Below are 17,871 nucleotides of genomic sequence, written 5' to 3'. Positions count from 1 at the left end.
CCTTTATGATTATTATTGATAGGTGAATCATGTCTCAAACCTACATCATCCCAGTGCTTACTGTTTAAATTGAGATGTAGCTTCTATAATGTGAAATCTGTCTCTTTTCCCCCCAAAAGATTTATGTGTGTGTGTATTTGTTTGTGTGTGAGAGTGTAGTGCTCATAGAGGCCAGAAGAGTGTGTCAGATCTCCTGATCATGGGAACCAAACTTGGTTCTCTGGAAGGAGGAGCAAGCACTCTTAATCACTGAGCCATCTCTCAAGCCTCCAAGTCTGTCCTTTTACAGTGTACAAATGAAGAAAGGAAGGGTGTTTAGTATACACATATGGTTGTGTAACTGTCACCATGACCTCATTCCTGAACATTCTGCCACTTCTCAAAGAAGCTCTGTAAACATTAGAAGTCACTGCCCTTTAGCTCTTGGCCACCACTATTTTGCATTTTGTCTCTCTAGATCTATCCCTCCTGGAAATTTAATATCAGTGGGATCGTTTGAGTGCCTTTTGGGTCTTTCCCCCATCACTTAGCATAATAGTTTCAAGTTCCATTCTTCTTGAAGTATTTCTCGGTGGTTTATTCATTTTCATGGCTGATTGACATTGCACCAGGTGGCTGTATGTCATGTCCTGCTCAGGAACGCTTGGGTCCGTCTCACTTTTGGATTACTGCTAATGATGTTTCGATGACCATTTACACACGCATTCAGGCAGACATGTTTTCCCTTTTTCTTATGAACCTAAGTCCAGGATCAGAATGTCAGCACGATCAGGAGGCCGCCCGCTGGGGAGCAAGCATCCAAACACTTTTCACTGGACCTTTCCATGGCTGAAAGGGGGCTAGAGAACATACATCATCCTTTGCATTGCTTTTCTCATCGTGGAGACAAATGATACCTGACAAAAGCAACCTAAGGAAGTAGGGATTTAACTTGTTCCTGGCTCCAGGGTACAGTCCATCGAGGTCAAGGCAGTGCGAGGCTGAAGCAGCTGGTCACATTGCACACACAGTCAGGAAGCAGAGCCTGAGAGCCTGCTGCTCAGCTCCCTTTCTTTTATTAGGTTTGGGACCCCAGTCTGTGGGGGCCTCCCCAACTCGTTTAAACCTTTCTGGAAAGCTTTTACACAGCCCCAGAGTTGCATTTTTGTGGTGACTGTAAGTCAAATCAATTAGGGAGTAACCATTACTGTCTACAGAGATAACACCTTCTGATGCCATCCCAGTGAGATGCTAAGATCACACATGTGCATTTAGGGTGTGTGGAAACACTTTTCCCCGATCCCTATACCCTGAGCTTTGGGTGTATCAGACACTTAGAAATGCAAGTCACCTTTGCCTGGTCACATTTTAAAATGGACTTTTTAATGTGTGTTTGGACAGTTCCTTATTAGTTTCTGTGTACACAGAACCTCTTAACGGTTTCTGCCCTATGTATGCTTTTAAGCCCTGCACAATCTAACTTAGTGCCTGTTTAGATTCCAGTACTGATAAACAGTAGCTGCACATTAGGGCCTGCACTAAACACCTTGCATGGATAATCTTGTTTAAACCTTGCAGCACACTTACAAAAGAGGTATTGTCATAATCCTCATTCTAAAGGTTAAAAAAATTGGAATGAAGTAGCCTGCCTAAGGTAACAAGGCCCGTGAAGCAGCAGCATTGACACCCATGTTACCTGAATCCAGGTTGCACCATGGGAAGATTATGGACTGGAATAGTAAGACAAATGTGGGCCTTCTGGGATTCAACCTAATATCACCACTCCCACTGGAAAATGTTTGGGGAACCTGGAAGGCAGTGACTCCTTTGGAAATGGCCACCCTGGGTGCTAATCATAAGAGCACTCTGTGTTGGAGGGGTCCCCTTGGGATGAGAGAAGCGGCAGTAAGATTATGAAAAGATCATGGGTTACTCACTTTAAGGTAGCTGAGAAGGAAGGGTAGGGGACTTTGGGGAACAGGAAAGAGAAGGGAGGTAGTGCTAATGAAATGGGGAAGTGAGAATGAAACAGGAGGTGAGGGCTGTCACTTGGAGTTGTTTCAAATTACAGGCATCAGTTAAGTGATGGTATGCCATATTTATACTGGTTCTCTCTCCCTCTCCCTCTCCCTCTCTCTCTCTCTCCTTCTCTCCCTCTCTCCCTCTCCCCCCTCTCTCTCTCTCCCTCTCTCCCTCTCCCCCCTCTCTGTATTGCCCCCCCCTTTTTTGAGACCAGTTTTTCTGTGTAGCCCAGGCTGACCTGGAACACAAAGATTCACCTAACTCTGACACCTCCCTCCCATTACCCAAGTTCTGGGATTAAAGGCATGCACCACCACCACCCAGCTGTGTTTCTTACTTTCAAAGCCTTAAACATACAGAACCTTACACGTAGTAAAGGAGAGCCTACCCTGAGGTATAACCCCTCATTACAGTTATTAAGAGCAGACACATGCTTCCAGGCATTCCTTGACACTTTGATGCTAAGACCAACATTCTGCACTCGAGATGGGAGCTTCTTACCACAGGGTCTTTGTTCCTTCCTTAAACATGGAACCAGAAAAGATGAAGAAATAGGAAACTCTTGGGAGGCAGGACATCTGGCTCTCAGAGTTCCTTCACACCTGCCTGCTTGGAAATCATTTCCCTTGTCTGGAAAATGAAAGTATTGGAAAGCGTATTATCCTGTACATCTCTGGCTCCTGTTGTGTGTGACGATAGATGCTGGAAGCAACTTGACTCTCTCCAGGTCTCCTGGCCTCAGTGTTCTCCCTTAGCAACATTTTCTTCTTCTTCATCCCTCCAGTCATTCATCCTTCCATCCCTTCAGGCAATAACCTGTAAGCATCTGTGTTCTAACAGTGAGTGGGTGTCCCACTTCTGCTTTCTCAGAGGAGTCCACAGAGTAACCGGAGAAATAAAAATACTTGAAAAGGAGCCAGGGAAGGGGGCCGTAAACGATGTGTATTCTACCTTGAGATAGCACAGACATGGGCATGATTAAGTGTCAGCTGCTAAATTTAAAGCCAAGCCAAGATAAGGAGAAACCTGAATATCATATAAGCCATTCACCATTTTTTGGGGATGTGTTTCTTTTGCAGAAACAAAATAAGGCATAAGATCCCAGACTTCTATCAAGTGTTGGATTTAAGAATCCTATAAAACACCACAATTTTTCTTCTCTGGATGTTGTTCTGCTTATATTGGAAATGATGTATCTCATAAAAAAAAAAAAAAAGAATCAGTGTAGTTCAAAACACATTTATGGGAAGCCTGCAGGGACCTGTACTAGGCAGAACCTTCTCTGAGGAAAAGAAAGACCTGCAAGGGTTTGGAGTCAGACAGACTGAAAGGCATCGCTCAACTTATTACCTGTTGACCTTGAACAGGCTGTGTGTGTCTCTAGTTCTCACAGCTGGAGACGTGCCAGCTCGAGAGGTTCTTGGGAAGGTTTCAGGAGACAGTGCTTATTTATACAATGTCAAGCCTGGAGCACTGGAGCCTCTGTCCTTCCTTTCATTTCTAGGGACATAGACGAGACAGAGGTGGGCAAGGCTCCCTTGGAGCCCCCCTGGGAATTGACAATCTGGAACTTGGTAGTGTGGGACACTCAGTAGGAAGATCTGAGTTCTCTGCCAAGCCCTAACATTAACAGAGCCACTTGTCACTGTGGAAGTTCACAGTGGACCTGAATCTGAAGGCTGCTGGAACTGAGCTGGTATTGTTCTATGTCTTATGACAGAGGGATCCAGGCTGTTATTGAGAATATTCATGGGGGGGGGATTAATCCCTAATCAAAAGAGACAGGGAACTGCTTTCAAGACCAGTCAAGCTTGCATTTGAAACTGGACTCACAGAAGAGGGAAACGGGTGTGAACTGTGGCAGGAGAGTTATCCTGGGGCTCTGGGACCTTTCACTGTCTCTGATCACCCTGTTGAGCTTGCAGAACACTGGCTAACCACCAGGGCCTGGGCATTACACTGGTCTGCTTCACACTCATCAGGGTGAGCTTTGAGCTTCAGTGTCCCCTGCAGGTAAGTTGGGGATAGCCTCGTGCCCACAGTATATAACTGCTATGTTAAATGAGGTCCTGACTGCAGCCCAAGGTGCATGATACGATTGTAGTTACGGACTGTTATTCCTCTTTTACAGGACTGAAATATATTCCCCAGTTCATTCATTTGATACTCGTGCTCTGAGCTCTGGGTTTCCAGTATTTTGAATGCTTTTTAAACTCTCCTAACTCCTTTAGAGAGAACAGTAGAAAACTGTAGGGTAGAATAGAAGGGTTTTTGTGTCTCCAAACAAACCATGTTCCGCTCTTACTGAGAATACTCTAGTGGTTTTGTGTGACATATTTAAATTAAATTAAGCACAATCAGGAATAGAACAGGCTTTAAAAATATATTACATGAGATTGTACAAGTGCACTTGGGGAACACTTGTACAAAGAACACGAAGAAAACCGCCTTTCTTTCATCAGAGTATGGTAACACAAGCCTAATAGAATAACACATGAAGCCAGACACATCACTGTTGCCTGGGGAGGACTTTCCCTTCCTGTAGTATTTCTTTAAGCTGATAGAAAACAAATCTATGAGTTAACAAGTGAAATGCATAAAATTTCCTTGGTTACCTGTGTCAGGAAAGGCTGCATCCAGGATAGATAACATCACTCTCCAGCTCCATACAATAAATGAGACCAATTTTGCAGGCCTGCTAGGCTCAAGGGTAAAAAAATCATAGTTTGATTTCATTGTGTTTCTGCTCCTGTTACTGTGGTGGCTGCACCTCAGGACTAAGTGGTGGTTTCACTTAGTGCATGCATACCACTCGTACAGTGCCTGGCTAAGGATAAGTGCTTAGGTAGTAGGGTCCTGTCCTGTCCTGTACTCCAGTCTTGGTTTTCTCTGTGGTAAAGGTTGGATAATTAAAACTTACATAGGAAGTTGCCATGAGGGTTCAAAAGGGGAACATAAGCTAGACATTTTTCTATCTCTACATACAGGTTTCAAGTTCTCATAATAATATCTGAAATATAGCATCTACTTAAGATGTCTTAGGCCCTGTTAAGTACTTTATATTCCTTAGCTTGTTCGTTCTTGTAGATGGACACTATCATCGTGTTGTATCGTGTGTGTGTGTGTGTGTGTGTCTGTCTGTCTGTCTGTCTGTCCAATTTCCTTGTTTACGGATATGGAAACCAAGATTCAGAGAACTAAATCACTTTGATAAGGTAAAATCTGATAGCTGATGTGTGGCAGAGATGTGAGCCCAGGTCATTCAAATTTGAAAATCCACTCATAAAATCAACACTCCTTCCTGAGAATGGGATCCTTTTTTATACCCCCCTAGAAGTTGCCTAACTGAAAACATCCCTCTTTATAAGAGCTTTGGTTCTAAGAAATTATTTGTGTATGTGTTTGTGTGTGTCTAGGTACATATGTGCCATGTATGTATGCGGTCAGAGGGCAATTGGAGGGCACTGTTCTTTACTTTTACCATGGGTTCTACAGATTGAACCCAGGTTGTCAGAGTTGGTGGCAAGGACTTAACTCTCTGGGCCATCTCACGATGGCCCTCAGTGATCCATTTCTGATCTTGACGGAATTGATCCTATTTGATATTCTTGTTCACTTAACTTCCAAACTCCAGATCTGATCACTAGGGAGTCTGGCCTCTTACAAGAATAAGCAAACCTTCCAAAATCTTCCAAACACTATTTATTCCCACATCTGAGATTCCAGTTTCTGGGAATTATAGTGTAGTCCTTCCTCCCTCTCATTTCCTGCCATCCTCCAGGTAACTAATTTAGAGATATCCGAGTTGTGAGATGAAAGGAGATGCATTTATAGTCATGATTCACACAAGAAACATTTAAAGAGAATTCACTCTGTGTCAACACCTTTAGCCGCACCTCTTCTCATTTCTACTAATAATCTGATTACTCTAATTTTACACACAGGAAAACTGGGGGTAGGGGTGGGGGGACACAGAGTGGAGAAACTCAAGTTCCAGGAACTTGAAGCATTTGTCCTTTGCTAGTTCCATGAGGGATCTGATGAGTGGGGTGGCTGACATTGTGGCTCAGAGCAGCCATGGGTTTCTAGACTTGAGAGAGCACCTTTGACTACTTACCTCCAGTTCTCTAGGTTTGGATCGTTGTCAGTCATCTTGCAAGCGAGCTCCTTTGGTTCCAAAGTTGATGGGAGAATGAGGCTTGTGAGTGGAAATATGACTCAGAGTCAATTCCCAGGTGACGGTGGTCAGCAGTTCTGATGCTGTCCAGAGGAACAAGCTTGTACTGTTCTTGATGCTTCAATTCAGGGACGCAGAGCATCCTTGTAGGATCACTGTCTTGCTGCTCTGAGGAGTGCTCAGCAGAATGAGAGGCCTGGGGTAATAAACAGTCTTTGACGGGGATTATAATGACGACAACGTAGATGGTGCTTGCTTTATATAAGCCGGGTTCACAGAAGCTCCAGTCTATGTGCACATGTTTTTTCTGGCTTTGGAGAGGATAAATGTGTATTTCTGGGTAGCTCCCTGTAAAGAAACCCAGCCTTTCAGCTTTGCCCACGCCAGACTCTATTTGCTTTTAGATATCCAGGAATGGCGTTCAGGGTATTTGAGAAAATGGGAGGTACAGATGGCTTGCACTAGGGCATGGTTTCAAATTTAAAGAGGATTATGGTCCATGAACCTCAGAAATGGTGGGTTGAGGTGCGAAGCTTTGAAATTCTAATTGCAGACCAGTCTAAGGAGGTATATACTTACCAGAGCACAATATCTCATTGTTCATATATTCCTCTCTTGGCTAGAGAAGGCAGGGGAGGAGCAGGTACATAACATAAGCTTCAGAGGAAACTGAAACAGCAATTGGTGGCAGCGGTTTGGGCTCTCTGGTGAATTCAGAACGAAATCCCTGACTGTTTACCATTGCTGAGCTTAGCTTGCTGTAATAATCTTGACTCTTTCAATCTGCAGAGCCAGGTGTAGGTGCAAATCGGCTCCAGCTGGGAGGGCTCTGTGTGGTCATTTTGACACACCTACCCTCTTATTTTAAGTCATGTCGCCCAAACCCAAGGTATCTGTATTAGGAGAGAAAGCTGTGGAATCTAGGGCCTCTGGGAACAGACACACTTACCCACTAAGTCTGGGTTCTGAATGGGGCAGGTACTAGATGACAACTCTGGAGAGAGGGGGTGGGGTGGAAAACTTGCCAATATCAAAACCCAGACTCACCCTCACAGCCCTGAGGAAGACAAGTCCTTTTGGAGGGAAGCCCCGGTGCTCACTGGTTTGCTCTCAGTACTTTGTGGGGGAGCATGGGATTTATGAGGCTCAGTGAGCTTAATTAGTCCAAGCTAGTAAGGGTCATATTTGTTTCAACTTATAGAATTTTCCGGATGCTGTGAGAAATGAGGTAGGATTCCCTTCTGGGTCGTTCATTCTTCAAAAATCTCCGTTTTGCAGCCATGACAACTGGTGACCCTGAAGGTGTCAGCTGCCAATCTCCTCCTGCCTGTTTTCTCCCTGAGAGCTTTACCCTCCAGGTGTCCCAAACCAAACTTTTAAAGTATTGAGAGAAGAAAGTACTCTTGTTTGTGTTTACCTCTTTATTCACGAGTTTTTAAAGGTCAATTTCTCACGCTTTACTTTGCCAGGGAAGTGTTTCGTGGTGCTCATTCTCTTACCAAGTTCTTCCTTTAGTAGGCTGAGACACTTCCCTGCACTGGAGAGCACGGGTACCGAACCTCAGTAGAGGCACAGTGCAGACTCAATTTAACCAAGCTAGGGAGATAAACAGTACAGACTTTAACCCATTTTTCCTATGCCAGGAGCAAGTCCTCATCCATGAACCTTTACTCAAGTCTCCTGCTTGAGTGTGAGTGTCTCTGTCTTCTACTTTCATGGGAGGCAATTAGGGGTCCAAGATTCCCAGCCAGCAGGGTATCGAGTGGTTTGTTCATTCTTTTCTGCTCACGTTGCCAGAGCTTTCTCTGAGCATGGTTTATGTATGGCTCTGTCATCTTCTCCTACTCCTCTGTATTGCCTGTTTGTCTGATCCTCTGCTGCAAAGCAAATTCTAAGACAGCAGGAATGTTGCTCTTGCTGACATCCCTCATCTCAGAATTCGTCAGCTTATGTGACAAACCATTTTCTTTTGACATGCAGTTTTCCCCTCCCTGTGACCCTCACTAAAGACAAGCCCTCTCCGTGGGCAGAAAAGCCAGAGAACACAACCTCTAGCTGTATCTGATGGTAAGCAGGCAGGTCTGAGTAGGCCACAGTGCCTCCCTTCCAAAGCAGGCTTGCATGGAAACCAGTCATACGCTTTCAAGGGCTCCTGTAGGCCAATCCCAAGGCCTAAGGTGGTTTTTATTGTTACTCTTCTCAAAATCTTCAGGTTAGTGGTGAGAAATTAGATGGGTGTTTTGAACTAACAACAGTAGACATCTTGATGGGGCTGAATTGGTACTTTTCTCAGAAGACATTTAGTTCCTGCTTAGCAGTGACGAGCATTTGCACCTGAGAAATACTTTTTGCATCTCCGGATGCTCAGCGGTCCTCTGGGGCAGGAAAAAAACCAAATGCACATGGACAGATGAAAGTGTTTTAAAACAACCCTTCCTGTCTACTCTGCACAAGGCACAGCATTGGCGTTCAGAGGGCAGCAGGGCTGCGCCCCCATCCCTCGGCCCGCGCAGGAGGGAGATGGCTTTCCGGGCCTCGCTTCCTGCACCCACTCCGGACTAAAAAAGAACACGAACAACTTTTTTTTTTTTTTGGTCCTTCTTTTGCAAAAAAAAAAACGCTCGCGTAACCAGCTCGCTGAAGTAACCGCTCCGGGGGCGGCCGGGTGTGTGTGTGGGGCGCGGTTCCGGAGCCCCACGGGCACGAGCACCAGCGCGGGCGGCTGCGAGGTGGGGACCGCGCGCGGGCCGGGAGGGGTGGGGGGAGAGGGGCGGAGCGGGCGCGGCGCGTGCGCAGAGCACTTCCGTGTTTGTCCCCGTGACTGGCGCCGGCGCGCCGCCCGCCGCTCCGCGGGAGCGAGCGCCCCAGTCAGTCGAGCTTCGCCGCTCGTCAGCGGCCGCGGAGCGGTTCGTTCCGCCCCGCCCCGCCCTGCCCCGTCCCGTCCCGCCCCGCCCCGCCCCGCCCCGCCGCCCCTTGCGTGCGCTCGGGGAGGCGCGTCCCCGGCCGCCCTGCGCGCGCCGCTCGCAGTTTGAAGGGCGCTGCGCCGCTCGCTCCGCTCCTCTCCGCTCCGCTCCTCGCGCGCCAGGCCGGGCGCCGCGGCGGGTCGGGCTGCGCGCGTGGCGTTCATGAGCCGCCCGGCGGCCCCGGGAGCCTGCGCCGTGACTCACCCCCGCCCCCGCTTGTGTCTCGTCCCTCCCGCGGCAGGATGCCGGACCAGATCTCCGTGTCCGAGTTCATCGCCGAGACCACCGAGGACTACAACTCGCCCACCACGTCCAGCTTCACCACGCGGCTGCACAACTGCAGGAACACCGTCACGCTGCTGGAGGAGGTAGGCGGCGGCCTGGCAGCTGGGTGGGCTGGGGCCCTGGGGAGCCCGGCGACTCGGGGAGCCACACCCCCTCCGGCAGCCCCCGGCCCCTGCGGTCCTCCTTGACGGCCCTTTCCGGGATCCTGCAGGCTTGAAAGCCGAGGGGGACTGAAGTGGGAAAGGACTGAGCGAGCTCTGGACACCCGAGTAGAAGAGAGATCCTCTCTGTCTTGCACCCAGTCTGGGTGCCAAGCAGTCTGCTCAGCGCTTCCACATCATTTGTGACCCTTTCCTAACCCGCGAAGTACATGGCGTCAGGCCACCGAGGGCAGAAAGGCGAGGCTGCGTGGCCAAGGTCACCAGCCAGAGACTTGGAGATGGGCCGTGAATGCACTTCTCCGCAGCCCAGCGGGGCCAGGCAGGCTTAGTTAGCTTTAGAGATAAGGGCTGATGGAAAAACCCAAAGGAATAACAGGGAACTTCAATTGAGACTGTTGCCATCCCTGGGCCTGTGTCTCCTAGTCCCCTGTGCCTAAAGTGAGCCTAGTGGAAGGAGATCTGTACAAACAGGTCTCCGCCCAGCTCCCCTTGCTCCAGTGGCTTTGGTTCTCTAAGGCTCAAAGCTTGCTGCACCAGATCCGCAGGACACTCAATGCAGTCTGCAGAGCTGATCAGACTAAAACCTTCGGAAAGAACAGCTCTGCCTATCGGGACTCTCCGGGGATGGATGCCCAGGGGCGGGGGCAAGGGCAAAGCTATTTCTTTTAAATCTTTAGCTGCCGAGGGGTGGGTGGGGAGAAACGTGTAAGCACATGTTTACAGCTACATAAAAGCCTGTGAAATATCAGTGAAAATAAGGCAGTTTTCCAGAAACTCAGCACAATTTCTCAGTGCCACAAAATATTCCCATCCTAAGCAGCCAGGCCTGTTCTGGCTCAACACGACGGTATAGGCAGGGAGAGGGTTTTCCCCATGGGAATTAGGCACTTGGTTGATTTGAAGTTCAGGGAGCTCTTTTTTATTTAGGGCCACTAGGGCCGGCCCTCGGTAATATAGGGAATCCTGAAGTTCTGCCTGGAGCTGGCTTTGGTAGTCAAGTTGTCTAATGTATGAAGAACTGGTATTTGGATGCATGCATAAGAGATGGAAATGTTTGAGGGTGGGAGATTTTGTTGTCTCAGGGTCCCCTGTTGCCCACCTGCCAGGTGCTATAAACTAATCTTTTTAATTCCAGTAAGGGTTGTTTCTAGCGTTTTCTCTGGAGTCATTGTTGAGTGATGGAAATGAATGTTCAAGTGGTTGGAGAAATACTACCTAACTAGGTGTATTTGAAAGCCAGAGGTAATGAATTCCCCACCCCCTTGTGACCTGTCAGTTGCTTAATGGTTGATATCAGGGATTAAACAGAGTTGCCAGGCATTCAGCCTCAAAACGAGTCTGTCTTTCATATAACTGGAAGAAGCTGAAGCACACTTATCTAGGAGTGTGTGGTCATCTTTCTCTATTTCTAACTGGTTATGTCTCTAAAGGGTTTAACATTGATTAGATTGTGGGGTTATTTTTCTGCCAGATAACTATTCCTGTGCCTGCTAATAGAGCTGTCAGTTACTGTAACTTTCTGCACACTCAGATAGTGTTACTGTATTCTGTTTGTGCAGCAGATGATAAGGGTGTTTTGGATGCTGTTTGTGGGGTATATTTGTGCATTTTGAAGGGCCTTGCCTTTTTAGAATACAGTTTAATGTCATATAAGCATCTGCCCCCAACACCCCCTCGTGTGTGAGTGTGTGTGTGAGTGTGTGTGTGTGTGTGTGTGTGTGTGTGTGTGTTACAGAAGGTAGAAGAATAGACCAGTTAGGTAGAAGAATAGACCTTTGAGCTTGAGAAAGATTTGGAACCAGTCTAGAAAGTTCAGAAGTGACACATTAAAATACATTGATATATTGTCTCTAAAACATCCCTGTAAATGTTGCCCTTGTCCCAATTGTAGAGTAATTAATTGATAACAGAATTTTGTCATTCTTTTTTCTAAACTTGAGTGCAGCTTGGCTAAGAAATCATTTTACCCAATGTGTATTTTTTTTAAACCCTTGAATCATAATCTGTTTGGTTCAACTTTGTGTGGTGACCTCTTCTTCATATGAAACGTCTGTTTAGCTTCTTATTGTTGGATCATCACACAACTGAAGGTACATCTTAAGTAGATCTCTACCTGGTTCTTCTGAAATAGGCAAGGTATAGTGGGACATACCTGTAGTCCTAGAAGTCGGTCAACAGAGGCAGGAGGATTCTCCACAAGCTTGAGACTAAGCCTGGACTTTCTAATGAATTCTAGACCAGCCAGGGCTGTTCAGCAAGACCTTATTTCATAAAATGCTAGGGCAGGAAGCTGTACTAGACATGCCACACACGATGATTCCAGCACTCAGAGACTGAGCACAGGGTCGTGAGTTCCCAGCCCAGGATACATAGGAAGACCATCTCAAAAAAAAAAAAAAGTGTTGTAGTGTGTGTGTGTGTGTGTGTTGGGGGGTAGGAGGAGTTACTGCTCCCAAAATTTTGTCCCATAACTTTGTGAACATATCAGGAAATGTTGTTTGCATATACTTCCCAAGTGAGAGATTTGGAAATTGTAAGAATTTGGCTTGTGTTATTGTGGTTATTCTTAGAAATAGAATTTTTGGGTTTTTTTTTTTTTTTTTTTTTTTTTTTTGTGATGTGGAAGCTCTAGAATAGGGAGTTATTTGGGTAGCTTAGACTTCTGTTTGGAAGCAAGTCTTTTCCTAGTTCTGGTAGTTAAGAATTTCCTGTTTGTGACATTGTCTGCTGTTTATATTAGTAATTAACACACGCAGAGCTCAACTGAAAACCTGTTAGAGCGCCAAGCTTTGAACACAAAATTGATTAATTTGGGGTTAACACTTTCCCCTTTCATTGTGTCTCCCTGTCAAACAGTATACCATGTGGAGCAGATGCTGTTTATATTTAAAGCCCCTTGGGACATGCACTTTGGGAAATGAATCAGATATACATGGAAAGAAGAAGCTAAAAGCTTACTTCAAGGCTTCCCTTTTAGAGATGAGGGACACATATGGTGCGGAGAGGAATGGTTTGGCTGGGACACAAGTGGCTGCCTTCGAGAGGCAGGAATGGATCATCTGGGATTCAGCTAAGGTTTCACTCTGGCCTGTAAGTGGTTTCTAAGCACAAAGCCAATACTTTGCTTATTCAGGAACCAGAGCATACTCGTGTATGCTGTTCTGCATGCGCCCCTTTAGAAGTTATGGGTAAGTGGCTAGAAGACAAGTGTGTCTTGAGAAAGAAGCAAGCAAGCATTGTAGGAATATCGACCAAGACACTGAGATGCATTCTCCCTTTAAAGACTGAGAGTTAATGGCCAATATTTAGGGCCTTGGGGACAAGGGAGAACACATCATACTTATCAGGGTTACTGGTTATTGCTAGCATTTTACTTTGGTGCTGATGGAGATAATCTTTGCTCATTTCTTTAGCTGCTGCCCCATATAAGGCCAGTTTTAGGCACAGGGGATACACAGTCACTTGTAGTCAGTTGTGTAGGGCTACATGCATCCTCTGTGTAAAGTCTACACGTAAACCTGTATGACGGGAGAAGGACAGCTCTTATTCCACTTTACTGAGAAGAAAAGTTCTAAAGAGATGACTTTCCTCTAAGGTTTCCTTCGTAAATAAAGGAGTTTGGGGATTCTTTACACAGTTACCATGTAAGATACACATTCTAAATGTCTGCAAAGTCATAGTTAATGACTTTATAGTGCATAAATGAGGCTTCACTTTCGTCGTACAACACAGTCTTGATCTCATGAAGAGGTATCTAAGGTCCATTAGTAGTTTGGCTTTTCCTCCTGCCTATGTTCCAGGTAATTCTTAATAGTGATTTAAGTATAATATTTCTTCAAAGAAGATAATGGGCTTCATATTGAAATGTGAGGACTTACATAAGTGACCTATGAGCAGGATCTGCTTAACACGTCTTCTAGGGGCATCTGTGTGGCAGTTCTGGTTGCCCTGCTGGGGCACTGGGGCTATTATTTGGATTATTTGGAAGCCCATGGTGCTGAAGGAAAAAAAAAAAAAAAAACCAAACAAACAAAACCATAACTTTTAATAGGACTGAAAGGTTAAGTTCATAGATGGGAGAATTAATACAGAACACTTGACAGCAATATAAGCTAAATACTGAAATCTGCCATCCAGTCAATATGCACACCATTGGATGCATTATACTGCTAGGCTTGGGGATTGGGGATGAGTAACTGTGTCTGCAAGGTGCCCTCTAAAAGCCTTTCTGAGGTAGCTGGATGTCAGTGTGGTTCTGGTTTGGAGACGTGTTTTTGAAGGCTTAAAACCATTTGATCAAAGGTTACCAGAGGTCTCTTTGATATTAACAGTAACAACAACTGTCAACTACTGATATTCCTGCTATGTGCTAGCAATGTGTGTGTGTGTGTGTGTGTGTGTGTGTGTGATTTATTTTTTTGCCTGCATGTGTATATTATACAGTATGTATGTGTCTGTTGCCTGAAGAAGCCTGAAGAGGGCCTCCGATCCCCTGGAACTAAAGGTAAAGAGGGAAGTAAGTCACCATAGGGATGCTGGGAACCAAACCCAGGTCTTTTGCAGGAGTAGCCAGTGCTCTTAACCACTGAGCCATCTCTCAAGCGCCCCCCACCCCCATTTATACGTACTATTATTTAATGTTTGTCCTATTACTATTAATAGTCCCATTTTACAGATAACTATATATCTCATGTGTATGTGTGTGTCTGTGTATTTAGTTCACAGCCAGTCAGAAAGGAACTTGAGACTTAAGATTATCAACGGTACAGTATTCTTGCACGCCAGTCAGACTTCCTCTGTAAGTGTTGCTCTACTCTTTGAACTTTTGATCACAATATTGAGCTTTGTCTTTCTTGTTGATGTCTGGAGATCTAGCCTTTGATGAGTAAGATTAGGTCTCTAGTGCTAATCTATGGACTCTCATACCTAGGAATTCTTAATGCATTCAAGAACTAGTTCATCACCTTCAAATAATAAGTAGTTTTAGACAACAAAAACATCAACAAAGCCCTTCTCTGGAGGGTTTAGAAAAAGTCCCTTTGGGCCATTTCCTCTAAAGTAGAGGAAATGTATTTGGGTCTGTTCCTGAAGATAAACCAACAAAAGACAGTTCTCCTTGGGGTACCAGTATCCTTTGTGGAAGTCTAGGCTCTGGAGGCCAAGCCTCTGATCCAGTCTGGGAGTAATTAGGATATGTTTTCTCAGAACCTAGCAAAGGTCGGTGGCTATTTGCTTACAGAAGCAGGGAATGCAGCTTCCCTTGTGTTTCAGATTCATGTACTCTACAGCAAGGTGTGAATCTGTCAGTTCTGTATTCCACACTAATGCCATACACCCTCATATACAACTTTGTTATTTAAAAAACATTGTTTTCATCTTCACGTAATAAAAGGCCAGTTCAGTGGTATTCTTAGTATTATCCTTTCATACATGCATAAAAGCTCAGAGGTTAAATATTCAAGATTTCCTGGTAAGGTAGGCAACAGACTTGGACTTTGGATACAGAATATATGAACTTAAAACTAGATTTATTTTCTATGTATTTCACAGTTTATAAATAAAATTTAGAGAGGGGAGAAAAAGCAAGCCAATTGCTTTAGTCTGCTTAGGCCTCTCCCTAAATGTCTGCTTGTTATGGTCATACATGGTGATGCCAACAGTCCTCTGTACAGCTGATCGGCTATGAAAAAGCCATGTGGCTTCCACTTCCATCCTGGTATATGTATTCTGGAACTGTTGGACAGCCTTTTGCCTGTGAACCTCCACAGTTGTGGCAGAAGAGCTGCAGCTGGAAGTTGTAGCTCCAGCAGGCTTCTTAGAGCCTGTCTGCTCTTGAGCTGCCTGGCCATTCACCACCTGCAGGCTTACAGGACACTCGTTGCTAAGGAATCATTGTATATAGTTGAGTTAAAGGGAACTTGAGTAACCTCCAGTCTGAGGATGGCAGCATGGAATCTCTATGTCCAAGAGGCTCACTGAAAGCTGTGTAGTATCTAATAACCAGTTACAGAAAGGTCGGAGGACATCCCTACTAGTGCAGTTCTGTGTAACTCGCATGCTATTGTGCATGTGATTTGGACTCCTAACTCATCAGGCTAGTAGTGTGGTGCTGATAATCTTTCACTGATCCCATGCTTGCATTGTGGTTACAGCCACCTAAAAGTGGGGAAGCAAAGTATTAATTTTATTTAGCTTACTGTTTGCCAGAAGAAAACTGGAGCTTTGCCTCCGTGTGGAGTAAAGCTGATGAGTTATGGGGACTCACATTCTGTTACTTTCAATATGGAGACTGAGGTCTAAAGATGAGGAACGTAGGCAAGGGTTTGAATTCGGGGCTTTTGACTCTTTTGTACTTTGCTGGGGCAGTCATCTCCAGCACTGCTGTCTGGATCTAGCTTCTAGAGAGAAAGCCTGAAATAAACCTGAGGTTAGGAAGCTCGTTTTGCAGACACCAGTCATTGGGTTAAGTGCTGGTCTCTAAAAACATGTTATGTGAAGCCATGACACATTTGATACTGGGTTAAGACACTTCCATGAAAAGCCAGTTGTGTCAGATGTTCAGACTGTCCGGGCATTTGCAGAGTGCCTTCTGTGGGGGTCTTTGAAGCCCCGAGTTTTGGTTTCAATATACATCACCTGGTCATTTGAGGATTTCCTGGCATATCCGTTCTTACACGTGTTATTTAACGATGAGTAAGTAATGGGGCTTGAGATCATTCCTAAGCCTGTTTCCTCATTTCATAAGTGGTATCCTTTTGGATAGAAAAGGAGATAACGCCCATGAGGCACTCACCAAGTGAGTTCCTGACCTGGTAAAGGAGGCCCATGAATATCAAAGTCTTTATGCTCAGTGCTCCTCTCTCAGGGAAGGAGGTCAGGGAGAGGCCCTAGCATTCCTGTAGCTGATCTTTTGCTACCCTGTGGGTTCTTCTTTCTTCCCCCCTTCCCCTACCCTTTTCCCACCCCTTTCAACCCCCAACACTAGATAGAAGAGAAAAAAGGATAGAGGAGAAAGAGGATAATGTTATCATTAGACTACTACTTCCTGTTGATTAGGAGTGTTGAGTTCCTTGGGGCAAGTTTGACTTCCCCATCAGGATATCTGATTTATTTTTTCTTTCTTCTTCATTCTTCCTTCCTCCTCTGCCTCCTCCTCGAACAACTACTTAACTAACCACTACCAAGAGCAACCACCCACCAACCAACTAAACTGTCAGGGCTCTAGCATTTATATATTCTCTGAGAAGTCCGCTGAATCAATACAGTTCCAGAAATTACTTGCAGCTGGCAGAACCACACCCCTGCTAGAGCATGAGGCGAACCATAGTCAGCTGTTGTGGACAGTCTGAAGGGGCGCCATATTAAACACCTGGGGTTTGTTTTTGTTGTTGTTGTTTTTTTAATCCAAAAACGTATTCTGATAATATCTTTGTATTTTAAAGAAACCAAAATTCCAAAATTGTTACATTCCTTAAGTAGGTAAGTGAACAGATGGAAGGTTTACCAGTGGACCAGTAACGATACATGGGTTGATGGAGGTGATGCTCCTGTCAGGTTTCCGTAAGCTCTTTGATTTCCAGGATGTTTGTTGGTCAAGTTACCGGAGCTTTCTCTGTCTTTTGTTTCCTTACGGGAAGAATGAGTCAGTGTATGTAAAGTGCTGAGTGTTGCCTAGCACGGCGATCATTACATCCATGATGGTTCTTATCCTCAGGACAGTTGCTGTTTACTATGGGTGCATTGTATTGCTGGTGTGTCACCAGGATGACAGTTGGTAGAAGTGTTTTGGAAAAGTAGGTGATGAGGAGGTCAAATGACAGTGCTGACTCTGTATGCTTCAAGGATCTGGGTTGTGGCAGCACATATGGGACTGGGGTGGAACTAAAGATTGGGACTTTTGTGGCTCATGGTCTTAGCCATTTTGAGCTCTTGCTCAGTGTGACTGTATTCTTACACCTCAGTGAGGGAACCAGTGCTTGGTGTTGCCGTCTGACTCAGAATAGCTTGATGGGCTCCCCGTGCACCTCGAGGCCCATGCTTTTGCCAGTCAGAGCTAATTTGTTTACTGCCACATGTCCACAGGGTCCCTTCATTGATGCATCAAATTCTGGGCAACACTGTTCTTTTGATTTTGCTAGAGTTTGGGGTAATGAGTTGTTTTGTTATATAATGAATGCAGATACTTGATTTTGTCTGTTTTAGGGGAGACAAGTATGCCTTGGTCCTACCTAGAATATATATAGTGTGTTTTGCTGATAATAGCTTGAAGCACTGAGACCACAAG

The 17,871-nt window shown here is 45.4% G+C and overlaps 1 protein-coding gene across 7 annotated transcripts in view; it reads left to right on the top strand.

Moving 5' to 3' along the window:
* Window positions 1-17,871, top strand: part of Asap1 (ArfGAP with SH3 domain, ankyrin repeat and PH domain 1) — a 299,267-nt gene that overhangs the window by 61,967 nt on the left and 219,429 nt on the right. For 4 of the 7 annotated variants that reach the window (XM_034516215.2, XM_034516213.2, XM_034516208.2 and 1 more), the window contains exon 3: window positions 9,383-9,509. In XM_034516215.2, the coding sequence (XP_034372106.1) occupies window positions 9,383-9,509 (127 nt within the window). Of the gene's footprint in view, window positions 1-9,188; window positions 9,510-17,871 lie in introns of those variants that run through there. The other 3 variants (XM_034516211.2, XM_076911412.1, XM_034516216.2) reach the window with 3 other exon arrangements.

This window comes from Arvicanthis niloticus, chromosome 13 (assembly GCF_011762505.2).
Source record: "Arvicanthis niloticus isolate mArvNil1 chromosome 13, mArvNil1.pat.X, whole genome shotgun sequence".
Taxonomy (NCBI): Eukaryota; Metazoa; Chordata; class Mammalia; order Rodentia; family Muridae; genus Arvicanthis; species Arvicanthis niloticus.
Note: the sequence above shows the minus strand (reverse complement) of the source record. Positions and strands in the feature narration are given on the sequence as shown.